Source organism: Thalassophryne amazonica, chromosome 4 (genome assembly GCF_902500255.1).
Source record: "Thalassophryne amazonica chromosome 4, fThaAma1.1, whole genome shotgun sequence".
Taxonomy (NCBI): domain Eukaryota; kingdom Metazoa; phylum Chordata; class Actinopteri; order Batrachoidiformes; family Batrachoididae; genus Thalassophryne; species Thalassophryne amazonica.
This window is the reverse complement of record NC_047106.1, coordinates 140,478,460-140,503,726: the sequence shown is the minus strand read 5'-3', so window position 1 is coordinate 140,503,726 and position 25,267 is coordinate 140,478,460. Positions and strand designations below refer to the sequence as shown.

General features: G+C 45.9%; 1 protein-coding gene and 1 long non-coding RNA gene across 2 annotated transcripts in view; both read right to left on the bottom strand.

Annotated features, from left to right (window-relative positions):
* Positions 1-1,077: 1,077 nt before the first annotated feature.
* Positions 1,078-25,267, bottom strand: part of mrps23 (mitochondrial ribosomal protein S23) — a 50,458-nt gene continuing 26,268 nt past the window's right edge. Inside the window, exons 3-5 of the mRNA XM_034168695.1 lie at positions 25,173-25,250; positions 7,744-7,867; positions 1,078-1,390 (exon numbers count right to left, since the gene is read on the bottom strand). Coding sequence (XP_034024586.1) covers positions 1,286-1,390; positions 7,744-7,867; positions 25,173-25,250 — 307 coding nt within the window. The 3' untranslated portion in view covers positions 1,078-1,285. The remainder of the gene's footprint in view (positions 1,391-7,743; positions 7,868-25,172; positions 25,251-25,267) is intronic.
* LOC117508849 lies at positions 7,881-22,893 on the bottom strand. The gene is made up of 3 exons (XR_004560214.1): positions 22,883-22,893; positions 17,193-17,204; positions 7,881-8,502 (listed from the first exon to the last, which is right to left on the bottom strand). It is a non-coding gene; the product is annotated as an uncharacterized LOC117508849 (long non-coding RNA).

The window sequence follows — 25,267 nt, the reverse complement described above, 5'->3', positions numbered from 1 at the left end:
CGCCGTAAACGGTCTGGAGGCATAAAGAGCTGTTAAGAGAATTAAGTTAGGATGAAAAGCTGGACAAATTTCTCATGTGATTTTTCGCTGCCGTGAGGAAATATGCAGTCTTTTTTTTTTTTTTTTCTTGGAAGTACACAGAATTATTTTTGGACGCCTATTTAAAGTCTGTGTTGGATTGTTTATGCCAAAGCAGCAGTGATGCACCAAACTGTAAGTACCTTTTCTGTTGTTTATAAATTAATATATCAGATGACAAAGATCTATTTTAGCCATTATATAAAACAACTAATGAATGTTTTTACATTCTTTCAATGGAACAAATATTTAACTCAGTGAAAACTGGAATGTTCCATTCAACTCGGCTTTGTGTCATGGAATGGAACATTCCAGCTTTCACCTCATGAAATATTCGTATCATTGAACTCAAACAGCCATTATTTGTATAATATCAAATTAAAACGATACACCAGATGTGATGCGTGACAATGAAACCTTCCTTCGTGCTCAAAAAAAGCACACTCCAAACAAGAGAGCTCGAAATGTATTTCCTTAATTTTTCCAGTACTGAAAGCAGTACTGTTAAAGGGCGGCACTTATCGATACTCTGGTCTTTAATAATTTAGGCCCTGGGCTGTTTAATACCAGGTGTTGGTTTACAACATGCTATTGATTTCCATGTTATTTATACTTTAGGGAAACAGCGACCCCACCTGTGTGTAATCCTACAAGACAGTTAAATGTCCACCTCAGCCTGTGGAAGGCATGTTTTTATTTTCACTCACACACACACAAAGCAGGAGGCAGTGCTGAACCAAAGGGGGCGATGTTTTCTGAACAGAGTCAAGTTATTTGACTGAACTGACTACAGTAGGTTTCAATTGTATCCCGTGTCTATTCAGTGCAATGTGCACCAATGCTGCTCTGCATTTGCTCTGCATATGGCGCACTCACTGCACAAAGGTGGTGAGGCTGAGTCAGATCATAGAGCAGCCTGAGAGGTAAAAGGTATCAGAAACGAGCTCCAGTCAGGAAGAAGAGTGGAACCTGAATGAGCAGAACACGAAGCCACACAAGAACTCTGAAAATTAACTTTATTTTACATTTCACAGCACTTCAGCGTGTTTGCATCTTCAGGTGAAGTCTGGAGCTGAGCACTGCAGACTGGGTCTGACGCCGGCACAAAAACTGTTCAAACATAACACAGGCAGGACGCGGAGTGCGAGTTCAGAAAAGAAGGAGTCACTCTTCCACAAAGACCAGGAAAAAGGCGATTCACAGATGCTCAGGCAACCTTTGAGTCACTGATGTCCACCTGAGAGTCCTCCTGCTCCCCTTCAGTGTCTGAGGGCTGTAACTGCACCGCGGGATCGTAGGACACTCCTGACACCTGCAGGACAAAAGCAGACCAGTCATCAGAAACCAAAGCCTGCAATAGAACAGCAGTACTGCCATTAACATCATTACTGTGTAAGTCCTGTTTGTTGAACAGATTTGGTTGCGCACGGTGATGTTCGTTTGTTTTGGGGTTTTTTTTTTTTTATCTGGATTGTGTGACACAGACTGTTCATATCCTGGTGACTGTTGAATCTGGTTCCAAATCCGTTTCGAAATGGATTTCTTTCTGTTGACAAACTGGTAGTGTGGCGGCATAGCAAAACAATTGTTCATTTTGTGATAAAAGCATGGAATTTGGCAAACATTCTAAATTAACTAATGTTTATTTTCAGATATGGAACCATCCTGTAGCTAACCTCTACAATGAGCTACAGAGGTCAATCAATCAATCAATCAATTTTTTTATATAGCGCCAAATCACAACAAACAGTTGCCCCAAGGCGCTTTATATTGTAAGGCAAGGCCATACAATAATTATGTAAAACCCCAACGGTCAAAACGACCCCCTGTGAGCAAGCACTTGGCTACAGTGGGAAGGAAAAACTCCCTTTTAACAGGAAGAAACCTCCAGCAGAACCAGGCTCAGGGAGGGGCAGTCTTCTGCTGGGACTGGTTGGGGCTGAGGGAGAGAACCAGGAAAAAGACATGCTGTGGAGGGGAGCAGAGATCGATCACTAATGATTAAATGCAGAGTGGTGCATACAGAGCAAAAAGAAAAAGAAACAGTGCATCATGGGAACCCCCCAGCAGTCTACGTCTATAGCAGCATAACTAAGGGATGGTTCAGGGTCACCTGATCCAGCCCTAACTATAAGCTTTAGCAAAAAGGAAAGTTTTAAGCCTAATCTTAAAAGTAGAGAGGGTGTCTGTCTCCCTGATCTGAATTGGGAGCTGGTTCCACAGGAGAGGAGCCTGAAAGCTGAAGGCTCTGCCTCCCATTCTACTCTTACAAACCCTAGGAACTACAAGTAAGCCTGCAGTCTGAGAGCGAAGCGCTCTATTGGGGTAATATGGTACTACGAGGTCCCTAAGATAAGATGGGACCTGATTATTCAAAACCTTATAAGTAAGAAGAAGAATTTTAAATTCTATTCTAGAATTAACAGGAAGCCAATGAAGAGAGGCCAATATGGGTGAGATATGCTCTCTCCTTCTAGTCCCCGTCAGTACTCTAGCTGCAGCATTTTGAATTAACTGAAGGCTTTTTAGGGAACTTTTAGGACAACCTGATAATAATGAATTACAATAGTCCAGCCTAGAGGAAATAAATGCATGAATTAGTTTTTCAGCATCACTCTGAGACAAGACCTTTCTGATTTTAGAGATATTGCGTAAATGCAAAAAAGCAGTCCTACATATTTGTTTAATATGCACTTTGAATGACATATCCTGATCAAAAATGACTCCAAGATTTCTCACAGTATTACTAGAGGTCAGGGTAATGCCATCCAGAGTAAGGATCTGGTTAGACACCATGTTTCTAAGATTTGTGGGGCCAAGTACAATAACTTCAGTTTTATCTGAGTTTAAAAGCAGGAAATTAGAGGTCATCCATGTCTTTATGTCTGTAAGACAATCCTGCAGTTTAGCTAATTGGTGTGTGTCCTCTGGCTTCATGGATAGATAAAGCTGGGTATCATCTGCGTAACAATGAAAATTTAAGCAATACCGTCTAATAATACTGCCTAAGGGAAGCATGTATAAAGTGAATAAAATTGGTCCTAGCACAGAACCTTGTGGAACTCCATAATTAACTTTAGTCTGTGAAGAAGATTCCCCATTTACATGAACAAATTGTAATCTATTAGACAAATATGATTCAAACCACCGCAGCGCAGTGCCTTTAATACCTATGGCATGCTCTAATCTCTGTAATAAAATTTTATGGTCAACAGTATCAAAAGCAGCACTGAGATCTAACAGAACAAGCACAGAGATGAGTCCACTGTCCGAGGCCATAAGAAGATCATTTGTAACCTTCACTAATGCTGTTTCTGTACTATGATGAATTCTAAAACCTGACTGAAACTCTTCAAATAGACCATTCCTCTGCAGATGATCAGTTAGCTGTTTTACAACTACCCTTTCAAGAATTTTTGAGAGAAAAGGAAGGTTGGAGATTGGCCTATAATTAGCTAAGATAGCTGGGTCAAGTGATGGCTTTTTAAGTAATGGTTTAATTACTGCCACCTTAAAAGCCTGTGGTACATAGCCAACTAACAAAGATAGATTGATCATATTTAAGATCGAAGCATTAAATAATGGTAGGGCTTCCTTGAGCAGCCTGGTAGGAATGGGGTCTAATAAACATGTTGATGGTTTGGATGAAGTAACTAATGAGAATAACTCAGACAGAACAATCGGAGAGAAAGAGTCTAACCAAATACCGGCATCACTGAAAGCAGCCAAAGATAACGATACGTCTTTGGGATGGTTATGAGTAATTTTTTCTCTAATAGTTAAAATTTTGTTAGCAAAGAAAGTCATGAAGTCATTACTAGTTAAAGTTAATGGAATACTCAGCTCAATAGAGCTCTGACTCTTTGTCAGCCTGGCTACAGTGCTGAAAAGAAACCTGGGGTTGTTCTTATTTTCTTCAATTAGTGATGAGTAGAAAGATGTCCTAGCTTTACGAAGGGCTTTTTTATAGAGCAACAGACTCTTTTTCCAGGCTAAGTGAAGATCTTCTAAATTAGTGAGACGCCATTTCCTCTCCAACTTACGGGTTATCTGCTTTAAGCTACGAGTTTGTGAGTTATACCACGGAGTCAGACACTTCTGATTTAAAGCTCTCTTTTTCAGAGGAGCTACAGCATCCAAAGTTGTCTTCAATGAGGATGTAAAACTATTGACGAGATACTCTATCTCCCTTACAGAGTTTAGGTAGCTACTCTGCACTGTGTTGGTATATGGCATTAGAGAACATAAAGAAGGAATCATATCCTTAAACCTAGTTACAGCGCTTTCTGAAAGACTTCTAGTGTAATGAAACTTATTCCCCACTGCTGGGTAGTCCATCAGAGTAAATGTAAATGTTATTAAGAAATGATCAGACAGAAGGGAGTTATCAGGGAATACTGTTAAGTCTTCTATTTCCATACCATAAGTCAGAACAAGATCTAAGATATGATTAAAGTGGTGGGTGGACTCATTTACTTTTTGAGCAAAGCCAATAGAGTCTAATAATAGATTAAATGCAGTGTTGAGGCTGTCATTCTCAGCATCTGTGTGGATGTTAAAATCGCCCACTATAATTATCTTATCTGAGCTAAGCACTAAGTCAGACAAAAGGTCTGAAAATTCACAGAGAAACTCACAGTAACGACCAGGTGGACGATAGATAATAACAAATAAAACTGGTTTTTGGGACTTCCAATTTGGATGGACAAGACTAAGAGACAAGCTTTCAAATGAATTAAAGCTCTGTCTGGGTTTTGGATTAATTAATAAGCTGGAATGGAAGATTGCTGCTAATCCTCCACCCCGGCCCGTGCTACGAGCATTCTGACAGTTAGTGTGACTCGGGGGTGTTGACTCATTTAAACTAACATATTCATCCTGCTGTAACCAGGTTTCTGTTAGGCAGAATAAATCAATATGTTGATCAATTATTATATCATTTACCAACAGGGACTTAGAAGAGAGAGACCTAATGTTTAATAGACCACATTTAACTGTTTTAGTCTGTGGTGCAGTTGAAGGTGCTATATTATTTTTTCTTTTTGAATTTTTATGCTTAAATAGATTTTTGCTGGTTATTGGTAGTCTGGGAGCAGGCACCGTCTCTACGGGGATGGGGTAATGAGGGGATGGCAGGGGGAGAGAAGCTGCAGAGAGGTGTGTAAGACTACAACTCTGCTTCCTGGTCCCAACCCTGGATAGTCACGGTTTGGAGGATTTAAGAAAATTGGCCAGATTTCTAGAAATGAGAGCTGCTCCATCCAAAGTGGGATGGCTGCCGTCTCTCCTAACAAGACCAGGTTTTCCCCAGAAGCTTTGCCAATTATCTATGAAGCCCACCTCATTTTTTGGACACCACTCAGACAGCCAGCAATTCAAGGAGAACATGCGGCTAAACATGTCACTCCCGGTCTGATTGGGGAGGGGCCCAGAGAAAACTACAGAGTCCGACATTGTTTTTGCAAAGTTACACACCGATTCAATGTTAATTTTAGTGACCTCCGATTGGCGTAACCGGGTGTCATTACTGCCGACGTGAATTACAATCTTACCAAATTTACGCTTAGCCTTAGCCAGCAGTTTCAAATTTCCTTCAATGTCGCCTGCTCTGGCCCCCGGAAGACAATTGACTATGGTTGCTGGTGTCGCTAACTTCACATTTCTCAAAACAGAGTCGCCAATAACCAGAGTTTGATCCTCGGCGGGTGTATCGTCGAGTGGGGAAAAACGGTTAAAGATGTGAACGGGTTGGCGGTGTACACGGGGCTTCTGTTTAGGGCTACGCTTCCTCCTCACAGTCACCCAGTCGGCCTGCTTTCCCGGCTGCTCGGGATCTGCCAGGGGGGAACTAACGGCGGCTAAGCTACCTTGGTCCGCACCGACTACAGGGGCCTTGCTAGCTGTAGAATTTTCCACGGTGCGGAGCCGAGTCTCCAATTCGCCCAGCCTGGCCTCCAAAGCTACGAATAAGCTACACTTATTACAAGTACCATTACTGCTAAAGGAGGCCGAGGAATAACTAAACATTTCACACCCAGAGCAGAAAAGTGCGGGAGAGACAGGAGAAGCCGCCATGCTAAATCGGCTAAGAGCTAGTAGCTACGCTAAGCTAGCGGATTCCTAAAAACACGCAAAGCGAATAATGTGTAAATAATTTAGAGGTGATTCAGCAGAAGGAGTGCTTTAGTTAAGGCACGTAAAGATTACACTGGGAAACAAATCGTAATCTAGATAACTAGATCAATCTAACTGCGCAGATCAAACAGCTAACAGATACAGAAAAACACCGCTGTGCTCCGGAACAAGAAGTGATACAATACCGCAGTGAGAGCCGACCACCAGTAGAGTCAAGTAAAAAAGTAAAAAAAAAAAAATAAAAAGGTAAAAAAGTAAAAAAAGTCTTGAAAAAGACTATTAGTTCAAAGTCCAAAGCAGCAGGTAGCAGTCTCTGTGTAAACAGTCCCAACAGAGAGCCAAAATTCTGATGTCCTGGCCAGTACCTTGCAGTTGAGTAAACTGAATGCAAAGGAGTTGGTCAATAAAGATCAAAATTTAAAAATGCTCCAATCATGTTGACAACTTAACCACATTAATTGTCTGATCATAATGATTCCAAAAAGGTATAGTTTGGACTATCTATGACTGAATGTTCTGGAGTTATGAGGTAAAAACAGCAAAAATGGCGACAAAGGTCAGTTTCAGTTTGTACAGGGGTCAAAAGTGAAAGTTGCTCCAATTTTGGTAAAAAGTGAAGCAAATTATTGTTTGAAATAAAAGGATTAAAAAATGGAATAGTTTTGACTGTGTTGAATGTTTGGTCTCCAAAGTAAAGGTCAAACAAGATCAACGTCCATTGGATTCTATGACATGTGACATATGTGACCCCGTAACATGATAACTAAGCGTGCCAGATGGTGCAAACTATTCCTTTTTTAAATTCTCCTAACTCAACCAATAATTTGCATCACTTTTTACCAAAACTGGAGAAAATTTAACTTTTGACCCCTGTACAAAATGAAACTGACCTTTGTCACCATTTTTTATGTTTTTACCTCATAACTCCATGAAATTCAGTCATAGATAGTCCAAAATATACCTTTTTGGAATCATTATAATTAGACAAATAATGTGGTATAGTTTTCAACATGACTGGAGCATTTTTAAGTTTTGACCCCTGTAGCTCAGAGGTCACCTCCAGGATGGCTCCGTATCTGAACATAAACAGTTAATTTAGAATATATGTGCCAAATTCCTTGCTTTTATCACAAAATGAACACTTCTGAATGGAAAGCTGCACCACTATGTGGATCTACACAGAGGGAACAAAGTTGTCCAGTGTGTCCCCCTGCTGAGTCCATTTCTTTAAGTGTGCACAAACAGCAGAGGTGTCAAATCCAGCTTCAGAAAGTAAAAATCCAGCCACATATTTGTTCCATCTTCCCAATAAACCAGCTGACTAAGTAGTTCAGCTCTTCAGGCAGGTGGATGAGCTGATTATTGAGATCACCTGTTTTAGGTGTACAGGTAGAAGTAACACATGGGAGGGTTTTTTTTTTCCACTTTTTGAAGCCGGATTTGATACCTCTGGCAAACACAGACATCCTTGTTTTTGACATCGCAGCTGAGCACTGAACCGTGAATATTTTGAAGTTTCGTGAGTCTCACCAGATGACCGCTTCTCCTCTTCAGCACAACTCCTTCCACGAGCAGAGCCTTCGCCGTCTCCTCAAACAAAATGCTTCTGTCCAGATCTCCACAGCTCTCCAACTCCGTGTACTTGTCAACAAACCTGCAAGACAAAAAATGTACAAAAACTATTTTGTAAAATGAGCACAGAAACAGAAGGAACAAATCTCAGACTGTATGTGGGTTTTTTTCTCTCACAAGGGATGATGACAAAATTAATGAATAAAATCAAAACCTGAAGAAACTTAAAACTACCGCCAAGATTTTTGAATTCTACAAGCTCTGAAATGCAATCTGGGGCTATTCCAAACAATACATTCCAGTGAGTGCAGCACCCAATTTTTCTGATTCAACTTTCCTGATTCAAAATCACTCCTCTAGTAGTATTCTGCTCTTAACCAGGATGCAGACGATTTTGAGCTTGGCAGATAGTTCAGGAGGAAATCACTGAAGACATGAACAAACTGAGAATACGTTTTGACCAAAACAAATAGTCATTAAACTTAAAACAAAACTGATGTTCTTTGGGAACTGCAGAAGGAATGAGCAGGTATAAATACAGATAGGAGTCAGATTGAAAGGATTAATGAAAATAAATTTCTTGGGGCAATAACAGATGGGAAAATCAGTTGGAAACCACACATCATATACAAAACAAATTATCAAGAAGCATTTCAGTGTTAAAAAAAGCAAAACATGTTCTGGATAAGAAATCACTCAGCATCCTACACTGTTCCACTGTCTTAGTGGATTTCATTTACTGTGTAGAGGTCTGGGGCAAAAACTACACGAGTTCAATAAAATCACTAACTATTCCTCAAAAAAGGGCAACTGACTTGGTCGCAGCCACGTCACTGCCAGTTTACTTCAGCGTCAGGTCTGTCCACGGACAGCTGTCGGCACATTTTACCATAGAGTTACATTGTGTATATGGGAGTGCCATTTGCTCTTGAATTCCAGATTTAAGTCATTATTTCTTTGAATTTCATTATATTTCTGTTGTTGGGACCTTAGTGTGCCCTTCAACTATTCAGAGGGTTTGGATAATATCCCCAGGGAATGATATAAATCCAAATTACCTGCAGCAGGACTGGCATCTCATCCGTACCAACACAAAGCTGGAAGATGGAAAAATGATCCCCCACAATGGCCAGATGTTCAATGAATATCCTGATTTCTAATCCAATTACATTTTTTTCCACAAATCTGATGTATTACTGCACGCTCTGACCATGCATGCTGCAACACAGATGTCCATAATGGCGCCATCAGCTGAGAGTGAGAGAAAGTGGTGTGGAGACGCAGACGCCGAAATGGATTCATTTAAGATACCATACGGAAGTATCAATGCAGACTCTGCTCACAGAATTTCTAGTGTGGCATGAAGACTCTGTTACGCTACGGTAAGCTTTGACAAGCTGACCACATCCTTTGACTGCGTAACAGGTTTATCTAACTATATTATTATGCGGATTAAGATGTAGCTTTCAGTGGTGAACATGGATCCATGCAAACGTTGGAATTGGATCAGAATGGGAATAACCATGTTGTGTCTGATGATTTGCAGACAGTAATGCTGGATTTCACGGTTGCAAATAGCCATTTTACCGGCTCTGCTAATGTGTCGCCGGTAAAACTCAATTTGCGACAGTAAAATCCAGCATTACCATCTGCAAATCATTAGACACAACAGGGTTATTCCCTAAATTTACAGTTGTATGTACAAGTTTGGGCACCCCTGATGATTTCCATGATTTTCCTTTATAAATCATTGGTTGTTTGGATCAGCAGTTTCAGTTAAATATATCATATAGCAGACAAACAGTGATATTTGAGAAGTGAAATGAAGTTTATAAGATTTACAGAAAGTGTGCAATAATTCTTTAAACAAAATTAGGCAGGTGCATAAATTTGGGCACCCCAACAGAAAAAATACATCAATATTTAGTAGATCCCCCTTTTGCAGAAATAACAGCCTCTAAATGCTTCCTATAGCTTCCAATGAGAGTCTGGATTCTGGTTGAAGGCATTTTGGACCATTATTCTTTACAAAACATCTCAGGTTTGTTGGTTTCTGGGCATAGACAGCCCCCTTAAAATCACATATTCAGGTATGGGGACTGAGATGGCCATTCCACAATGTTGTACTTGTTCCTCTGCATGAATGCCTTAGTAGATTTTGAGCAGTGTTTTGGGTCATTGTCCAGCCCAGGCCTTTGTCACTGATTCTTGAACACTGTTCTCAAGAATCTGCTGATACTGACTGGAATCTATGTGACCCTCAACTTTAACAAGATTCCCAGTACCTGCACTGGCCACACAGCATGATGGAACCACCTCCAAATTTTACTGTAGGTAGCAAGTGTTTTTCTTGGAATGCTGTGTTCTTTTTCAGCCATGCATACTGCCCCTTGTTATGTCCAAATAACTCAATTTTAGTTTCATCAGTCCAGAGCACCTTATTCCAAAATGAAGCTGGCTTGTCCAAATGCGCTTTAGCATACCTCAAGCAACTCTGTTTGTGGCGTGTACGCAGAAAAGGCTTCCTCTGCATTACAGCATCTCTTTGTGCAAAGTGCATTGTATAGTTGAACGATGCACAGAGACACTATCGGCAGCAAGATCATGTTGTAGTTCTTTGGAGCAGGTCTGTGAATTGAGTATGACTGTTCTCACAATCCTTCACTTCAGCTTACCTGAGATTTTTCTTGGCCTGCCACTTCAGGCCTTAACTAGTACTGTGCCTGTGGTCTTCCATTTCCTCACTATGTTCCTCACAGTGGAAACTGACAGCTGAAATCTCTGAGATAGCTTTTTGTATCCTTCCCCTAAACCATGATATTGAAGCTTTGTTTTCAGGTCATTTGAGAGTTGTTTAGAGGCTCCCATGTTGCCACTCATTAGAAGAGACGCAAAAAGGGGAAACATTTGCAAATGACCACCTTAAATACCCTTTCTCATGATTGGATTCATCTGTGTAAGGAGGTCAAGGGTCAATGAGCTTACCAAACCAATTTTGTGTTCCAATAATTAGTACTAAATGTATTCAAATCAATAAAATGACAAATTTATGCACCTGCCAAATTATGTTTAAATAATTGTTGCACTTTCTGTAAATACTAGAAACATCATTTCACTTCTCAAATATCACTGTGTTTTTCTGCTATATGATATATTTAACTGAAATTGCTGATCCAGACAACCAATGATTTATAAAGGAAAATCATGAAAATCATTAGGGGTGCCCAAACCTTTGCATACAACTGTATTCCTACCTCATAGACACACCAGGTATTTTATGTCATTTATGCACAATGCATATGCATTTTGAATTGCTGGTCTGCTCCAGGAGGGGTCAGCTGTTAATTATTTTCCCCAAAGTAACACATGATCAATGTGACGCATAATCCTCTTGGTGCGCCATGAGAGATTTGAATTGTTTTCTCGCTCTGTTGGCACAACCCACTGCCTCGCACTGTGAAAATGAATAACTTGCATCAACTTCATTGTCCGCTAATGAGTGTTTACACACCAGCCGGCATTGCTAAGAGCTCACAGACAGAGTGCCTGGATGTGCGACAGAGTCAATTCACCCTATTGAGATATCCCATAATCCCTTGCGAGCCAGAGAGTCACTGCATTCTAAACAGCATAGAGAAACCACATGACGACAATTGCAAATGAATATTATATTACCAAAATGTAATTTTTTATGCTTTTTATCACATTATTGAGAGGCTGTCTACATGAAACCCTAAAAACTTGCTAAAACCAATATTCCAAATAGTCCATGTCTGATACGTTTAACCTACATGGAACTTCATAAACGCAAACCAAATTTCAGACATTTTATATATATGACTTTGGAACAGACAGTGTTGTAAAGGACAATAAGCAAGGCGTTAAAAAGAAAACCACTTTATGCCCGAACGACATGAAAAGGAAGCGATCGCGGTCACAGCGATTCCCACTGAAAATAACTGAGAACAACCTGAGCTACTCACGTTTACATAAACACAATAACATCTAAAAACCCAGATAATATATTCACCAGACTTTTAGGCACAGTATACAAATTCATGCTGTTGTCCGTGTGCAGCGGTTAAAGTGCAGCCTGATCAGAGCGCCTCTGTTATGTGGGCCGCTGAAGAGGAGGTACTGCTGGCCCACCACCACCAGAGGGCGCCAGACCCAGAAGAAGTGACAGCTGTCACTCATCGCACCAGCTGTCACTCATCTACACCACTATATAAGCCGGACTGCAACTCCACCTCCCCGCCGAGAAATCGACTACCGAAGAGGTAATTTCTCTGCTGACTCAAATCGTTGAGTGATAATCTGAACTTCTTTTGCAGCCGTTATCCTGTGGTGTTCTGCCTTATCTGTGGGACTGGCGTTTGGTGTGACAGCGACGGCTTCGCCTCACACCCCAAACCAGATAAGTGGTTTAAACAGGAGCTGCACGAGTGTGTGATTGGAGGTGGAGGTGCTCCCTCCTGTGTGCAGACTGTGGATTACTGAGTGTGCAGACTCACACTCATTCATCTTGTCTTTGCTTTCTGCCAGCAGTACCAGGGTCGACAGCCGAAGACGGAGGCCACCTGGGGACTCGGGACTTGGCGGCTCCGGTGTTCTTCAGACCGTTGGTGGTGGAAGCCGTGTGGGACGCGGCTTCTCTCTCGTCAGGGGTCTTCTATCTTCGAGCCTGCCCACACGTCACCTGGTGTTAATTGACTTTGCAAATTTTGTGTATTTAGTTGTGTGTTGTCACAACATTAAATTGTTACTTTTTGGCTTATTCATTGTCCGTTCATTTGCGCCCCCTGTTGTGGGTCCGTGCTACGACACCTTCCCAACAGGATTTCTCGGCCAATCGTCATGGATTCCGAGGGGCGTCAACCCGAGCTTGAACGGCCAGTGGAAGAGCCAGGAGAGCAGGCATCAGCGGGAGGCGTGTTGAGTGAGCTGCAGCAGATCTTAACTGCCTTCACGGCTCGGCTAGATTTAGTGACCGAGCAGAATGTTCTCCTTAACCGGAGGGTGGAGGCTCTCACCGCCAGGGTGGAAGCGCGCGATCAGGGCGCTGCTGCAGCCACTCCTCTTGCTGGTCCTGGGCCGGTAACAGACGTTCCACTGGTCATTCAACGACCCCCCCCCACCGTCCCCTGAAGCATACATAAGCCCTCCGGAACCGTACGGGGCCTGTGTTGAGACGTGCGCAGACTTCCTCATGCAGTGTTCGCTCGTCTTTTCACAGCATCCTGTCATGTACGAGTCAGACGCCAGCCGGGTGGCTTATGTTATTAATCTGCTTCGAGGAGAGGCACGCGCCTGGGCTACGGCGCTTTGGGAGCAGAATTCACGGCTCCTAACGTCTTATGCTGGGTTTATACGGGAGTTCAAACAAGTGTTTGACCATCCCAACAGAGGCGAGACCGCTTCGAGCGTGCTGCTGTCAATGAGACAGGGGCGTCGCAGCGCAGCCGAGTATGCAGTCGACTTCCGCATCGCGGCAGCGAGGTCCGGCTGGAATAACGTTGCGCTCCGCGCCGCCTTCGTAAATGGACTGTCTCCAGTCCTGAAGGAGCACCTGCTGGCTAAGGAGGAACGCAGGATTTTGACGGGCTTGTCGATTTGGTTATACGGTTAGACAACCTTTTAAATGAGCATCGTCGGGAGCAGGCCGGGGGGCGTGACCGGGCACGAGCCGTCCCTCCCCCTTCCGGTTCCGAAAAGGTGACGTCGTCCCCATGCTTCACTGCCAGAGAGCTCCGTGTGGCTACAGCTCCCCCTGCTGAGGAGGCTATGGACACGAGCAGGGCCAAAGTAAAAACAAACGTCAGACAAAGGAGGCTGGCCCACGGGGAGTGTTTTGTCTGCGGCTCTTGTGAGCACATGCAGAAGGACTGCCCCAAAACGGTCAAACTACAACGCCCGTCCTTAGAAACTGGGCTAAGGGTGGGCCATAACACGCACGCGGGGAAATCCCGCAAATCTGCACGAATCCCAGTGACGATCCTTTGTGGGGATCTAACCCTTCACGCCCCAGCACTGGTAGACACGGGGTCGGAAGGGAATCTGCTGGATAGCAGATGGGCAAAGGAAGTAGGGCTCCCCCTGGTGGCTCTGCCGGCACCATTGCAGGTGCGAGCACTAGATGGCACCCTGCTTCTATTAATCACACATCAGACACAGCCAGTGACCTTGGTTGTGTCTGGAAATCACAGGGAGGAGATAGTGTTCCATGTAACACCTTCTACCTCCCGAGTGATTTTGGGATTTCCATGGATGGTGAAGCACAATCCCCGGATAGATTGGCCGTCCGGGGTTGTGACGCAGTGGAGCGAAACCTGCCACCGGGAGTGTTTAGGATCCTCGGTTCCTCCCGGCACGACGGCTAATGAGGAGGTCAAAGTCCCCCCCAATCTATCGGCGGTGCCAAAGGAGTACCACGATCTTGCTGACGTCTTCAGCAAAGATCTGGCGCTCACTCTTCCCCCGCACCGACCGTACGATTGTGCCATCGATTTGATCCCGGGCGCTGAGTACCCGTCCAGTAGGTTGTACAACCTCTCACGTCCGAAACGCGAATCAATGGAGACCTACATCCGGGACTCTTTAGCTGCCGGGCTGATCCGGAACTCCACCTCCCCGATGGGTGCTGGTTTCTTTTTTGTGGGCAAAAAGGACGGCGGACTCCGTCCATGCATTGATTACAGAGGGCTGAACGAGATCACGGTTTGCAACCGATACCCATTACCTCTGTTGGATTCAGTGTTCACGCCCCTGCATGGAGCCCAAATTTTCACAAAATTGGATCTTAGAAAATGCGTACCACCTGGTTCGGATCCGGAAGGGAGACGAATGGAAGACGGCATTTAACACCCCGTTAGGTCACTTTGAGTACCTGGTCATGCCGTTCGGCCTCACTAACGCCCCCGCGATGTTCCAAGCTTTGGTAAATGACGTCTTGCGGGACTTCCTGCATTGGTTCGTCTTCGTATATCTGGACGATATACTCATCTTTTCCCCGGACCCTGAGACCCATGTCCAGCATGTACGTCAGGTCCTACAGCGGTTATTGGAGAACCGGCTGTTTGTGAAGGGCGAGAAGTGCGAGTTCCACCGCACTTCTTTGTCCTTCTTGGGGTTCATCACCTCCTCCAACTCCGTCGCCCCTGATCCAGCCAAGGTTGCGGCGGTGAGAGATTGGCCCCAACCAACAAGCCGCAGGAAACTGCAGCAGTTCCTCGGCTTTGCAAATTTCTACAGGAGGTTCATTAAAGGCTACAGTCAGGTAGTTAGCCCCCTGACTGCCCTGACCTCCACCAAGGTCCCCTTCACCTGGTCGGATCGGTGCAAAGCCGCGTTCAAGGAGTTGAAACGTCGGTTCTCGACTGCACCAGTTCTGGTGCAGCCTGATCCTGATCGCCAGTACATAGTGGAAGTGGACGCCTCTGACTCAGGGATAGGAGCCGTGCTGTCCCAGAGTGTGGAGGCTGATAAGGTTCTCCATCCTTGTGCCTATTTTTCCCGCAGGTTGACCCCAGCTGAACGGAACTATGACGTCGGCAATCGGGAGCTCCTCGCGGTGAAGGAGGCTCTTGAAGAGTGGAGACACCTACTGGAGGGGGCGTCGTTGCCTTTCACGGTTTTCACGGACCATCGGAACCTGGAGTACATCCGGACCGCCAAGCGGCTGAACCCCAGGCAAGCCCGCTGGTCTCTGTTCTTCGGGCGCTTTGACTTCCGGATCACGTACCGCCCCGGGACCAAGAACCAAAAATCGGATGCGTTGTCCTGGGTGCACGAAGAGGAAGCCAAGGCGGGGCTGTCGAACCCCACCGAGACTATCATCCCCGAGTCCACTGTCGTGGCCTCCCTTACCTGGGACGTGGAGAAGACCGTCCGGGAGGCCCTGGCAAGGAGCCCGGACCCGGGGACCGGCCCCAAGAACAGACTGTACGTCCCACCAGAGGCCAGAGCTGCCGTATTGGACTTCTGTCACGGATCCAAGCTCTCCTGTCATCCGGCAGTGCGTAGGACCGTGGCAGTGGTCCAGCAGCGCTTCTGGTGGGCGTCCTTGGAAACCGACGTTCGGGACTACGTCCAGGCCTGTACCATCTGCGCCAGGGGCAAGGCAGACCATCGGAGGACCTCGGGACTCCTCCAACCCCTGCCGGTGCCTCACCGCCCCTGGTCTCACATCGGCCTGGACTTCATCACGGGCCTCCCGCCGTCCCAGGGCAACACCATCATTCTCACGACAGTGGACCGGTTCTCCAAGGTGGCCCACTTCGTGGCCCTCCCGAAGCTCCCGACGGCCCAGGAGACGGCAGACCTCCTGGTCCACCACGTCATGCGGCTGCATGGTATACCATCGGACATCGTATCAGATCGTGGTCCCCAGTTCTCTTCGCAAGTTTGGAGGAGCTTCTGTAAGGAGCTGGGGGCCACCGTGAGCCTCTCGTCCGGGTACCACCCGGTACCACCCCCAGACAAACGGCCAGGCAGAGCGGGCTAACCAGGAGTTGGAGCAGGCCCTTCGCTGCATCACCTCTGCGCGCCCGGCGGACTGGAGTCACCATCTGGCCTGGATCGAGTATGCCCATAACAGCCAAGTCTCGTCTGCTACCGGCCTCTCCCCTTTTGAGGCATGTTTGGGGTACCAGCCCCCATTGTTCCCGCTGGTGGAGGGAGAGGTCGGTGTGCCCTCGGTCCAGGCCCACCTCAGGAGGTGCCGCCGGGTGTGGCGGACCGCCCGCTCTGCCCTGTTGAAGGCCCGGACGAGGGCCAAGACCCATGCGGACCGCCGGCGTTCCCCAGCCTCCACATACCAGCCCGGGCAGGAGGTGTGGCTTTCAACAAAGGACATCCCTCTCTGTGTGGACTCCCCTAAGTTGAAAGACAGATACATTGGACCATTTAAAATCCTCAAAATCATCAACCCGGCCGCAGTGAAGCTCCAACTCCCAGCTTCACTGCGGATCCACCCTGTATTCCATGTGTCCCGCATCAAGCCAAACCACACCTCGCCCCTCTGTGCACCTGGACCCACGCCGCCTCCTGCCCGGCTCATCGACGGGGAGCCTGCTTGGACAGTCCGCAGGCTCCTGGACGTCCGTCGTAAGGGCCGGGGGTTCCAATATCTGGTGGACTGGGAGGGGTATGGACCTGAAGAACGCTCCTGGGTGAAGAGGAGCTTCATCCTGGACCCGGCCCTCCTGGCCGACTTCTACAAAAGACACCCGGACAAGCCAGGTCCTGGCGCCCGTTGAGGGGGGGTCCTGTTATGTGGGCCGCTGAAGAGGAGGTACTGCTGGCCCACCACCACCAGAGGGTGCCCTGCTTGGAGTGCGGGCTCCAAGCACGAGAGGGCGCCAGACCCAGAAGAAGTGACAGCTGTCACTCATCGCACCAGCTGTCACTCATCTACACCACTATATAAGCCGGACTGCAACTCCACCTCCCCGCCGAGAAATCGACTACCGAAGAGGTAATTTCTCTGCTGACTCAAATCGTTGAGTGATAATCTGAACTTCTTTTGCAGCCGTTATCCTGTGGTATTCTGCCTTATCTATGGGACTGGCGTTTGGTGTGACAGCGACGGCTTCGCCTCACACCCCAAACCAGATAAGTGGTTTAAACAGGAGCTGCACGAGTGTGTGATTGGAGGTGGAGGTGCTCCCTCCTAACTGTGTGCAGACTGTGGATTACTGAGTGTGCGGACTCACACTCATTCATCTTGTCTTTGCTTTCTGCCAGCAGTACCAGGGTCGACAGCCGAAGACGGAGGCCACCTGGGGACTCGGGACTTGGCGGCTCCGGTGTTCTTCAGACCGTTGGTGGTGGAAGCCGTGTGGGACGCAGCTTCTCTCTCGTCGGGGGTCTTCTATCTTCGAGCCTGCCCACACGTCACCTGGTGTTAATTGACTTTGCAAATTTTGTGTATTTAGTTGTGTGTTGTCACAACATTAAATTGTTACTTTTTGGCTTATTCATTGTCCGTTCATTTGCGCCCCGTTTTGGGTCCGTGCTACGACACCTTCCCAACAGCCTCAATGCATTTCTCAATGTTATAAGCCAGTTTCGAGTTTTCAGCATCACAGCGGCTGCTGGGTAACTTCAAAGGTCAATGCATAAAAACGTTTCACGTTCCCAGGATCATGGTGGTGAAGTACAAGTCCGCCTGTGGAAACAGGAACGATTACAGCAGTTTCTTCGTGCATGGGGTTTACCAGTGAGGTGGAGAGTGGAGCGTTTGTGTGCGGTGCTCAGTTCTTCAGTGTGCCGGTAAAACCCACGGCAAAAGAGGAGAACCAACTCCGAGCAGATCAGTTTACTGACAGTTGACAGCGTCGTCTTACCCAATCCACTCGCCGACTTCCCGAACGGTTTGCTCAGTAAGTTAGGGCATTTATAAGAGACCTATAGATGAAGCTTATCACGGGCTGGCACTTCCTATTTTTCCACCCCTCTTCTGGGACGTGTTGTGGCTGACGTCACCCAGAAAACTGCACCAGGACATGGCTGTGCTATACCAGGAAGCTCGTCAACTCGCAAACAAAAATCAAGATAGAAGCTTAACTCTAAACAGACGGCACTGTTAGACCAGTTCAAGTCGAGTTTAAGTTAAAGTTGCCTGGCTGGTGCAAAACTGGTGACTGCATAAAAAGTGTAGGAGTGATGAGTGTTCTCAGCACTTCATAAGCTTTATGTTCATCTGTGTCCATTTTGATTTACACATTATGTACATTTGGCCACACTTTCTGTCTGACACACAATGAATGAAAGAATGAAGCCAAATCATGTCTTTATTACAGTATGTACTTTTATCTTACACAGAAGGGGAGAAAGGACTCCATCACTGGCCACCGTGGATGTCCTGTGACATATCATCTCATCAGTGGAGGGGAGAGGAGAGGGACCTGCAGACAGACTGCTTACAGACTACAGAGAAGGAAAAGCCAACTCGTAGTTCGAGTCACAGTGGTTGAAGGAAGCATATTACCATCCTATTACCACATTACTACTGTCACACTTTGCTGCTTATAGTGTTTTTTTTTTTATTGTAAGTGCTGTCACTCCTTACTTGTAAACAGGCTTTTACAGATTTGTACAGATTGGCCACAATGGGGGACACCGGAGACCCCATCGCACAACCATGAATCTGCCTGTAGTAATTCCCCCTAAACAGGAAATACGTGGTGTTGAGACAGATCTCCAAGAGTTGGCAGATGTGGTCTGGTGTAAGTTTGGTCCTTTCAAGTAGAGACACATCCTCCAGCAGTCTCTGTCTCACAGCTGAGAAGGCCTCAGCGGTGGGGATGCAGGTGAACAACGATGTCACATCAAATGACACCATAGTTTCAGCTGCCTCCAGCTGTAGGTCCTTGATCTTGTTCACAAAATCTTGTGTGTTCTCCACATGGTGGTCTGAGTTACCCACTAGAGGAGCCAAAATCCACTTGAGGTGCTTGGCCAAACTGTACGTGATGGAGTCTGTGCTACATACAATAGGCCTGAGTGGCACGTCCTGTTTGTGGATTTTGGGCAGTCCATAGATGCACGGAGTGGCGTCCCCAGGGTACAGTCTGTAGTATGTCTGCCTGTCGATGAGTCCCTCTTTCTCCAGGTTTTGGAGGTAGCCTGGTGAAAGGAGGTACCTGTACATGGAGCAAGTGGAGAAGACAGCCTTGACGTCTTTCACGGGCATCTCTCCCAGTCACTGGTTCAGATATGTTGATGACACATGGGTTAAAATCAAGCAACAGGAAGTTGAAGACTTTACAGAACACATCAACTCGGTGGACGCCAACATCAAGTTCATACGTGAGGATGCCAGAAACAACCATTTAGCCTTCTTGGACTGTGATGTTACGATTGCAGAGAACAGGCAGCTCCAGACAGGGGTTTACAGAAAACCAACTCACACTGACCAATATCTGCTCTTTGGCTCAAACCACCCCCCTGAACACAAGCTCGGGGTGATCAGGACGCTTCAACACAGAGCCCTACAGGTGCCCACAACTGCAGAGGGAAGGGCTAAAGAACAACAACGTGTCCGGAAAGCCCTCACAGTATGTGGGTACCCACGATGGTCCCTGGACAAAGTGCAGAAGTCCCAGAGAACAAAGGGACCAGATAGACAGGAGACGGAGACAAGAAGAAGAGGAGTGTCTCTCCCTTATTTAGCAGAAGTAGGGGAAAAACTACAGAGGATCTTCAGACAGCACAAAATCCCAGTTTACTTTAAACCAATTAACACCTTGAGACAGAAATTAGTTCACCCTAAGGACATGATCCCTAGTTACAAACAAAGCAATGTAGTGTATTCTATCAGATGTCAGGAAAACTGTAATGAACACTACATGGGTGAGACTAAGCAACCTTTACACAAAAGACTATACCAGCACCGCAGAGAGGGCGCCAGTGGACCTCAGTCTGCAGTTCATCTCCACCTTAAAGACACTAACCACACGTTTGAGGACAACGAAGTTAAAATATTAGCCAGAGAGAAGAAATGGTTTGAGAGAGGCTGTTATGTGTCGGACGCAGCTCGGAGAACCGACCAGCGTTTGAAGGACCCAGTATGAAATAAGCAGAGCACGGTACAAAGGCTAACTGAATTTAATACATAACAGTGATAATATAACAAAGATAATATAACAAAAAGGTGCGGCCTGGCGTGGTGCGCTCCCAGCAGCGCTAACGGTCCGGAGCCAGAAGCTGTTTCGGACCCAAGGACCCCGCCGACACCCCCCAGGTGGCCGCAACAACCGAGTCTGTGAAAGAAGGAACCATTATGTGAGTCCACACTCTACACACAGAACACTTAAAGGTGTACAAACAGCAAACACTTCCTGGCTTGATTACTGATCAGCTTCCCAACCTGCAGGCATGGAACATCCCGTTCACAAAACTCCACCGCAGTGGAAGCTGATACATGACTAACATACAGCTCAATACAATAAGGTGTGAGGGACACCACATTTACTGACTGTATAACTGTTAGTCACAAAATCCAACGTACCTCAGGAAGTGTGCTGACGAGCGTGAAACCTCACCCCCTCCTCTTTCACAGACCGTGCATCAAACCTGGACGTTTCTCAGCATCCGCTGCTGATGAGATGGCTCCCGAGACGACGATCTCACCCGTCTGGTCACAAGGTCGAGTCTCTGGCAAATACACACTGTGCACTCCAGTCTTAAATGCCAACATGCTCCAATCCATCCAGATGCACCTCAGCTGTGAGTCCTGACGAGTCGCAGGTGATCAGGGTGAGGTCCTGACAGCCTCAGCAACACAGCCACTCAGTCCCAAATGCACGCCACCTGGGAGGAAAACAAACAGACAAACAAACCGGCAGCCAGGCCCCCCCCAGCCATATAACAGAGGCGTCAAGGAGGCATTCTTTGTGAAACGTTTGAAACCCAGCCTTAACCGGGGAGGGGGTCTGAGACACACTTTATCCCCTTTTTACAATGGGGTACTCAGGTCAAAGCAGTTTCAGTCTTTTGTTCATGGTAATGAGTCATTCACGTCATCAAGGGAGTCATCAGAAAGGCATCCATCCCATCATTAGAGGGACAGCTGTCCTGCCATTAGGTGTGCTAACTACAGCACAATAGTTGCTAATTAGAGCTATTGTTTAGTCACTAGCCTATAGCAGTCTGCCTCTCAGTAGGAGGGGTCTGGTTAGGTTTAAAACTCCAGCTTTTGTTGGCTTCTGTTCTTTCGTCTCTACAAGAGTCAGACAGAAGTCAGACTTCCAGAGCAAGAATTTTAGCTGAGGAAGCTTCTGCGATTTGAAGCGAAACGTACTCGCATCAAGCAACCCGGTCCAGTCGAAGATTCAAGCTTCTCTACTATGGAAACCACCTGGACAACTGAGAGCCTACACAGAAACTATGGGCCCTTGGTCAAGGTCTTTAATCCCCTAGTTGCTCCCGGTGTGTAGTGGGCACCTTGCACGGCAGCAGCCAAAAATGAGCGCACAATATAATAAAATACATGCACACAGTATAATAAAAAACATGCGCACACAGTCTGTACAATCAATCAATCAATCAATTTTTTTTTATATAGCGCCAAATCACAACAAACAGTTGCCCCAAGGCGCTTTATATTGTAAGGCAAGGCCATACAATAATTATGTAAAACCCCAACGGTCAAAACGACCCCCTGTGAGCAAGCACTTGGCTACAGTGCTTAAAACACCTCTGTTGGAAGCCTTAAGGACAAGTTGGAACATGTCCAGCTGTTAAACAATTTCTCATATACTCACTCCACTGAAAGCCATCAAAAGCCACCTGGATTTTACAAATGGTTATCAACACGGAGGTGTTTTTCCTGTGCCGCCGCACCGCGCCGGCTGCGTCCCAACGCGCGGACCCGTCCGCACGTCTTTCATTAAAAAAAATCTCCTTTAATAGTGGAATATCCGGATAAAATGCTGAAACTGACTTCTTCTGAAACTTCTCTGTTCTCTCACAACGTCCTGGATCAATAGAGCCTGAAATATGGAGGTTTTCAGCTTGAAACAGGCTGACGACGGCGCCTGAGAGCGCTGCGCGACGTCTCGCACCGTGGGAAGTCCTTAAAGCGACAGTATCACCTCAAAATCTCTCATCAGCGGTTAAAATTTTCCACTGAAAACCAGCTTAATTTTTCGAACCGTGTCCACTTCGATGTGTCTCACAGGTTTAGAAAAAATTTTGATCAAACAAAGTGTCACTCTCTCAGCAACTTCTCAGACAAAGGAATTCCGACGAGGGGCTGGACGACTCCTCCCACAAGGAGTGCTCACAGGCGAATGACGTCACCGACAGGCGTGGAAAAACTCACGCATGCGCACGAGGGTTCAAGCATGTCTGACATAAAAACATATGAATGAAATCCATATAGTTTTTGAAAAAAATAAAAAGGACCTATACTTTATTGACAGCCCTCGTAATATGACAATAATAAACTAGGATGGAAGTTAGATGCTTAAAACGTAAAACCTATAGACAACTATTAAAACAATAATTTGGCAAGTGAACATTCTACGCTGGGATGTCAGGAAAAGACAGCAAGAAACGGAAAAGTTCACGAAATGAAAAACAGTAGAGTTACTATTTTAACTAAAAATACTAAAGCAGCCACAGACTACTCCTTCCCAAGTGCAGGACCAACAGACTGAAAAACTGCAAGGTTTATGACAAATGTGGGTGTGGAATCATTAGCTTAGCTGGGAAATTAGTGCAGAAAATCCACTATGGTGATAGTGCAGTTTATGTAGCAGGGAGGAAAATTCATCAAGTTGGGACAGTGGCCTGTCTCCGTAGAAGTGTCCATAAAAATCATAGAGGGATATGCTTTGCAAACTTAATACCCATTACTACATTGGATGATGTTGGAATTGAGGATGGCCCAGTGGCTGTTCCAACAATATCAAATATTTTGTGTCTGATGCCTACAACCCACATGGACTGTCTCAAACCTAACCAGGCATCTTAAATATGCTACTCTGGAACCACCCCTAAATCCAAACAGTCCAACTGTCAACTCCACTGAGGTCCTTAGCCTGGGTCTCATTAACATAAGATTACTATCCTCAAAATCATTGTTGATTAATGATCTAATTATGGATCATCACTTAGATATGATTGGATTATGTGAAACCTGGCTTAAGCCTACAGCTGTCCTCCCTCCCCTTAAATGAGGCCTGGCCCCAGCGAACACATTTAGTCACGGCCGTCATGATGCAAAGCAAGGTGGGGGTGTTGCTCCTATTTATAAGTTTAGGTTTAGTTTATTAGCTGATGGGGGTCACAAATATAACTCATCTGAACATCTGATTCTCCGCCCTGCCCTCCAGAATTCACCATAAACGAAAATAACAAATATCATTGAGGGGGTGGGTGAATAACCTGGTGTCACACTATGGCGTAAGGCCCCCAGTAAGGAAACCCTGGGCCTCCCTGGTGGAGGAGGACAAAACACCCCCGTGGGTCTGTCCACATCCAGATGGGCTGGCTTGACACGGTCCACCGAAATACGACCTTATTTTTTTCAAAAACTATATGGATTTGAATCACGTGTGATTACATCAGACAAGCTTGAACCATCGTGCGCATGCGTGAGTTTTTTCACGCCTGTCGGTTGCGTCATTTGCCTGTGGGCAGGCTTTGAGTGAGCACTGGTCCACCCCTCCAGTCGGCACCCAGCCGCTCATGGCGCGGCGCCACAGCAAAACACTTTCAGTCGAGCTTTCAGTTGAGTGAGTATCTGAGAAATTGTTTAACAGCTGGGCATGTTCAAACTTGTCCTGTGAGACTTCCAACAGAGGTGTTTTTCTGTGACGCCGTGCGATGAGCAGCTGCGTGCAGACGCGCGAATCCGTCCGCACGTCTTTCATTACAAAATCTCCTTTAACAGTGGAATGTCCGGATAAACTGCTGATCCCGACCTCTTCTAAAACTTCTCTGCTCTCTCACAACGTCCTGGGTCAACAGAGGCTTAAATTTGGAAGTTTTCAGCTCGAAACAGGCTGACGACGGCGGTTCGGGGTGCGGCGTGCCGTCCGGCATCGTGGGCTGTCCTTAAAGTGATAGTAAAACTCCTTAATCTCTCATCAGCCGTTAAAATTTTCACCAAAAACCGTCTGAATTTCTCGAATGATGTCCACTTGGATGTGCATTACAGTTTCTGAAAAAATTTTGATCAAGCAAAGCGCCAGTCTCTCAGGAAGTTCTCAGACAAAGGAATTCCGACGGGAGGGGTGGACCAGTGCTCACTCAAAGCCTGCCCACAGGCGAATGACGCAACCGACAGGCGTGAAAAAACTCACGCATGCGCACGAGGGTTCAAGCTTGTCTGATGTAATCGCACATGATTCAAATCCATATAGTTTTTGAAAAAAAATAAAAAGGTCGGTTTCTTTTCTAATAGACCTCGTATGTTTGACTTTACCACACGTGTTGACCACAAAGTTTTTTTTACAGTCTCCATTCTACTTTCATTATGAAATAATGTCTTATTATATTAATTGTAGTGTTCTTACATTTGATTACAACAGAGAAAATAAATTCCAAATTCCGTACTGAAAAGCACGCGGCGCGGGATGCTGATGTCTCAAACCACAAGTGTCCAGCGCTTCATTAGAAAGGAGTCTCTTCAATTCCTGACCAATCACTAGTTTGTCCGCTTAGGTTTCATTCAGGAAATGGCCTCATCGTACTGAGAAATCTCCACACACAATTCTTTGGTTTTCACTAATTTTGTAAAACAAACAAACAAAACAAAACAGAAATAAGAGAATATTAATTTAGACTTTTACGGGCAACTGTCATAAAAACTGAAGAGTAGCACCCATGATAATATAACTTTTTGTTTAAAAAAAAAAAGGGGGGGGGAAGCTTACCTCTGACATACAGAAACAAAGTTTGGGTTCGACAAATCAAAAGCCCGTGGACCCGTCCCATACAGGGAGTAGAATTTCCTGAAAGATAAAGAGAA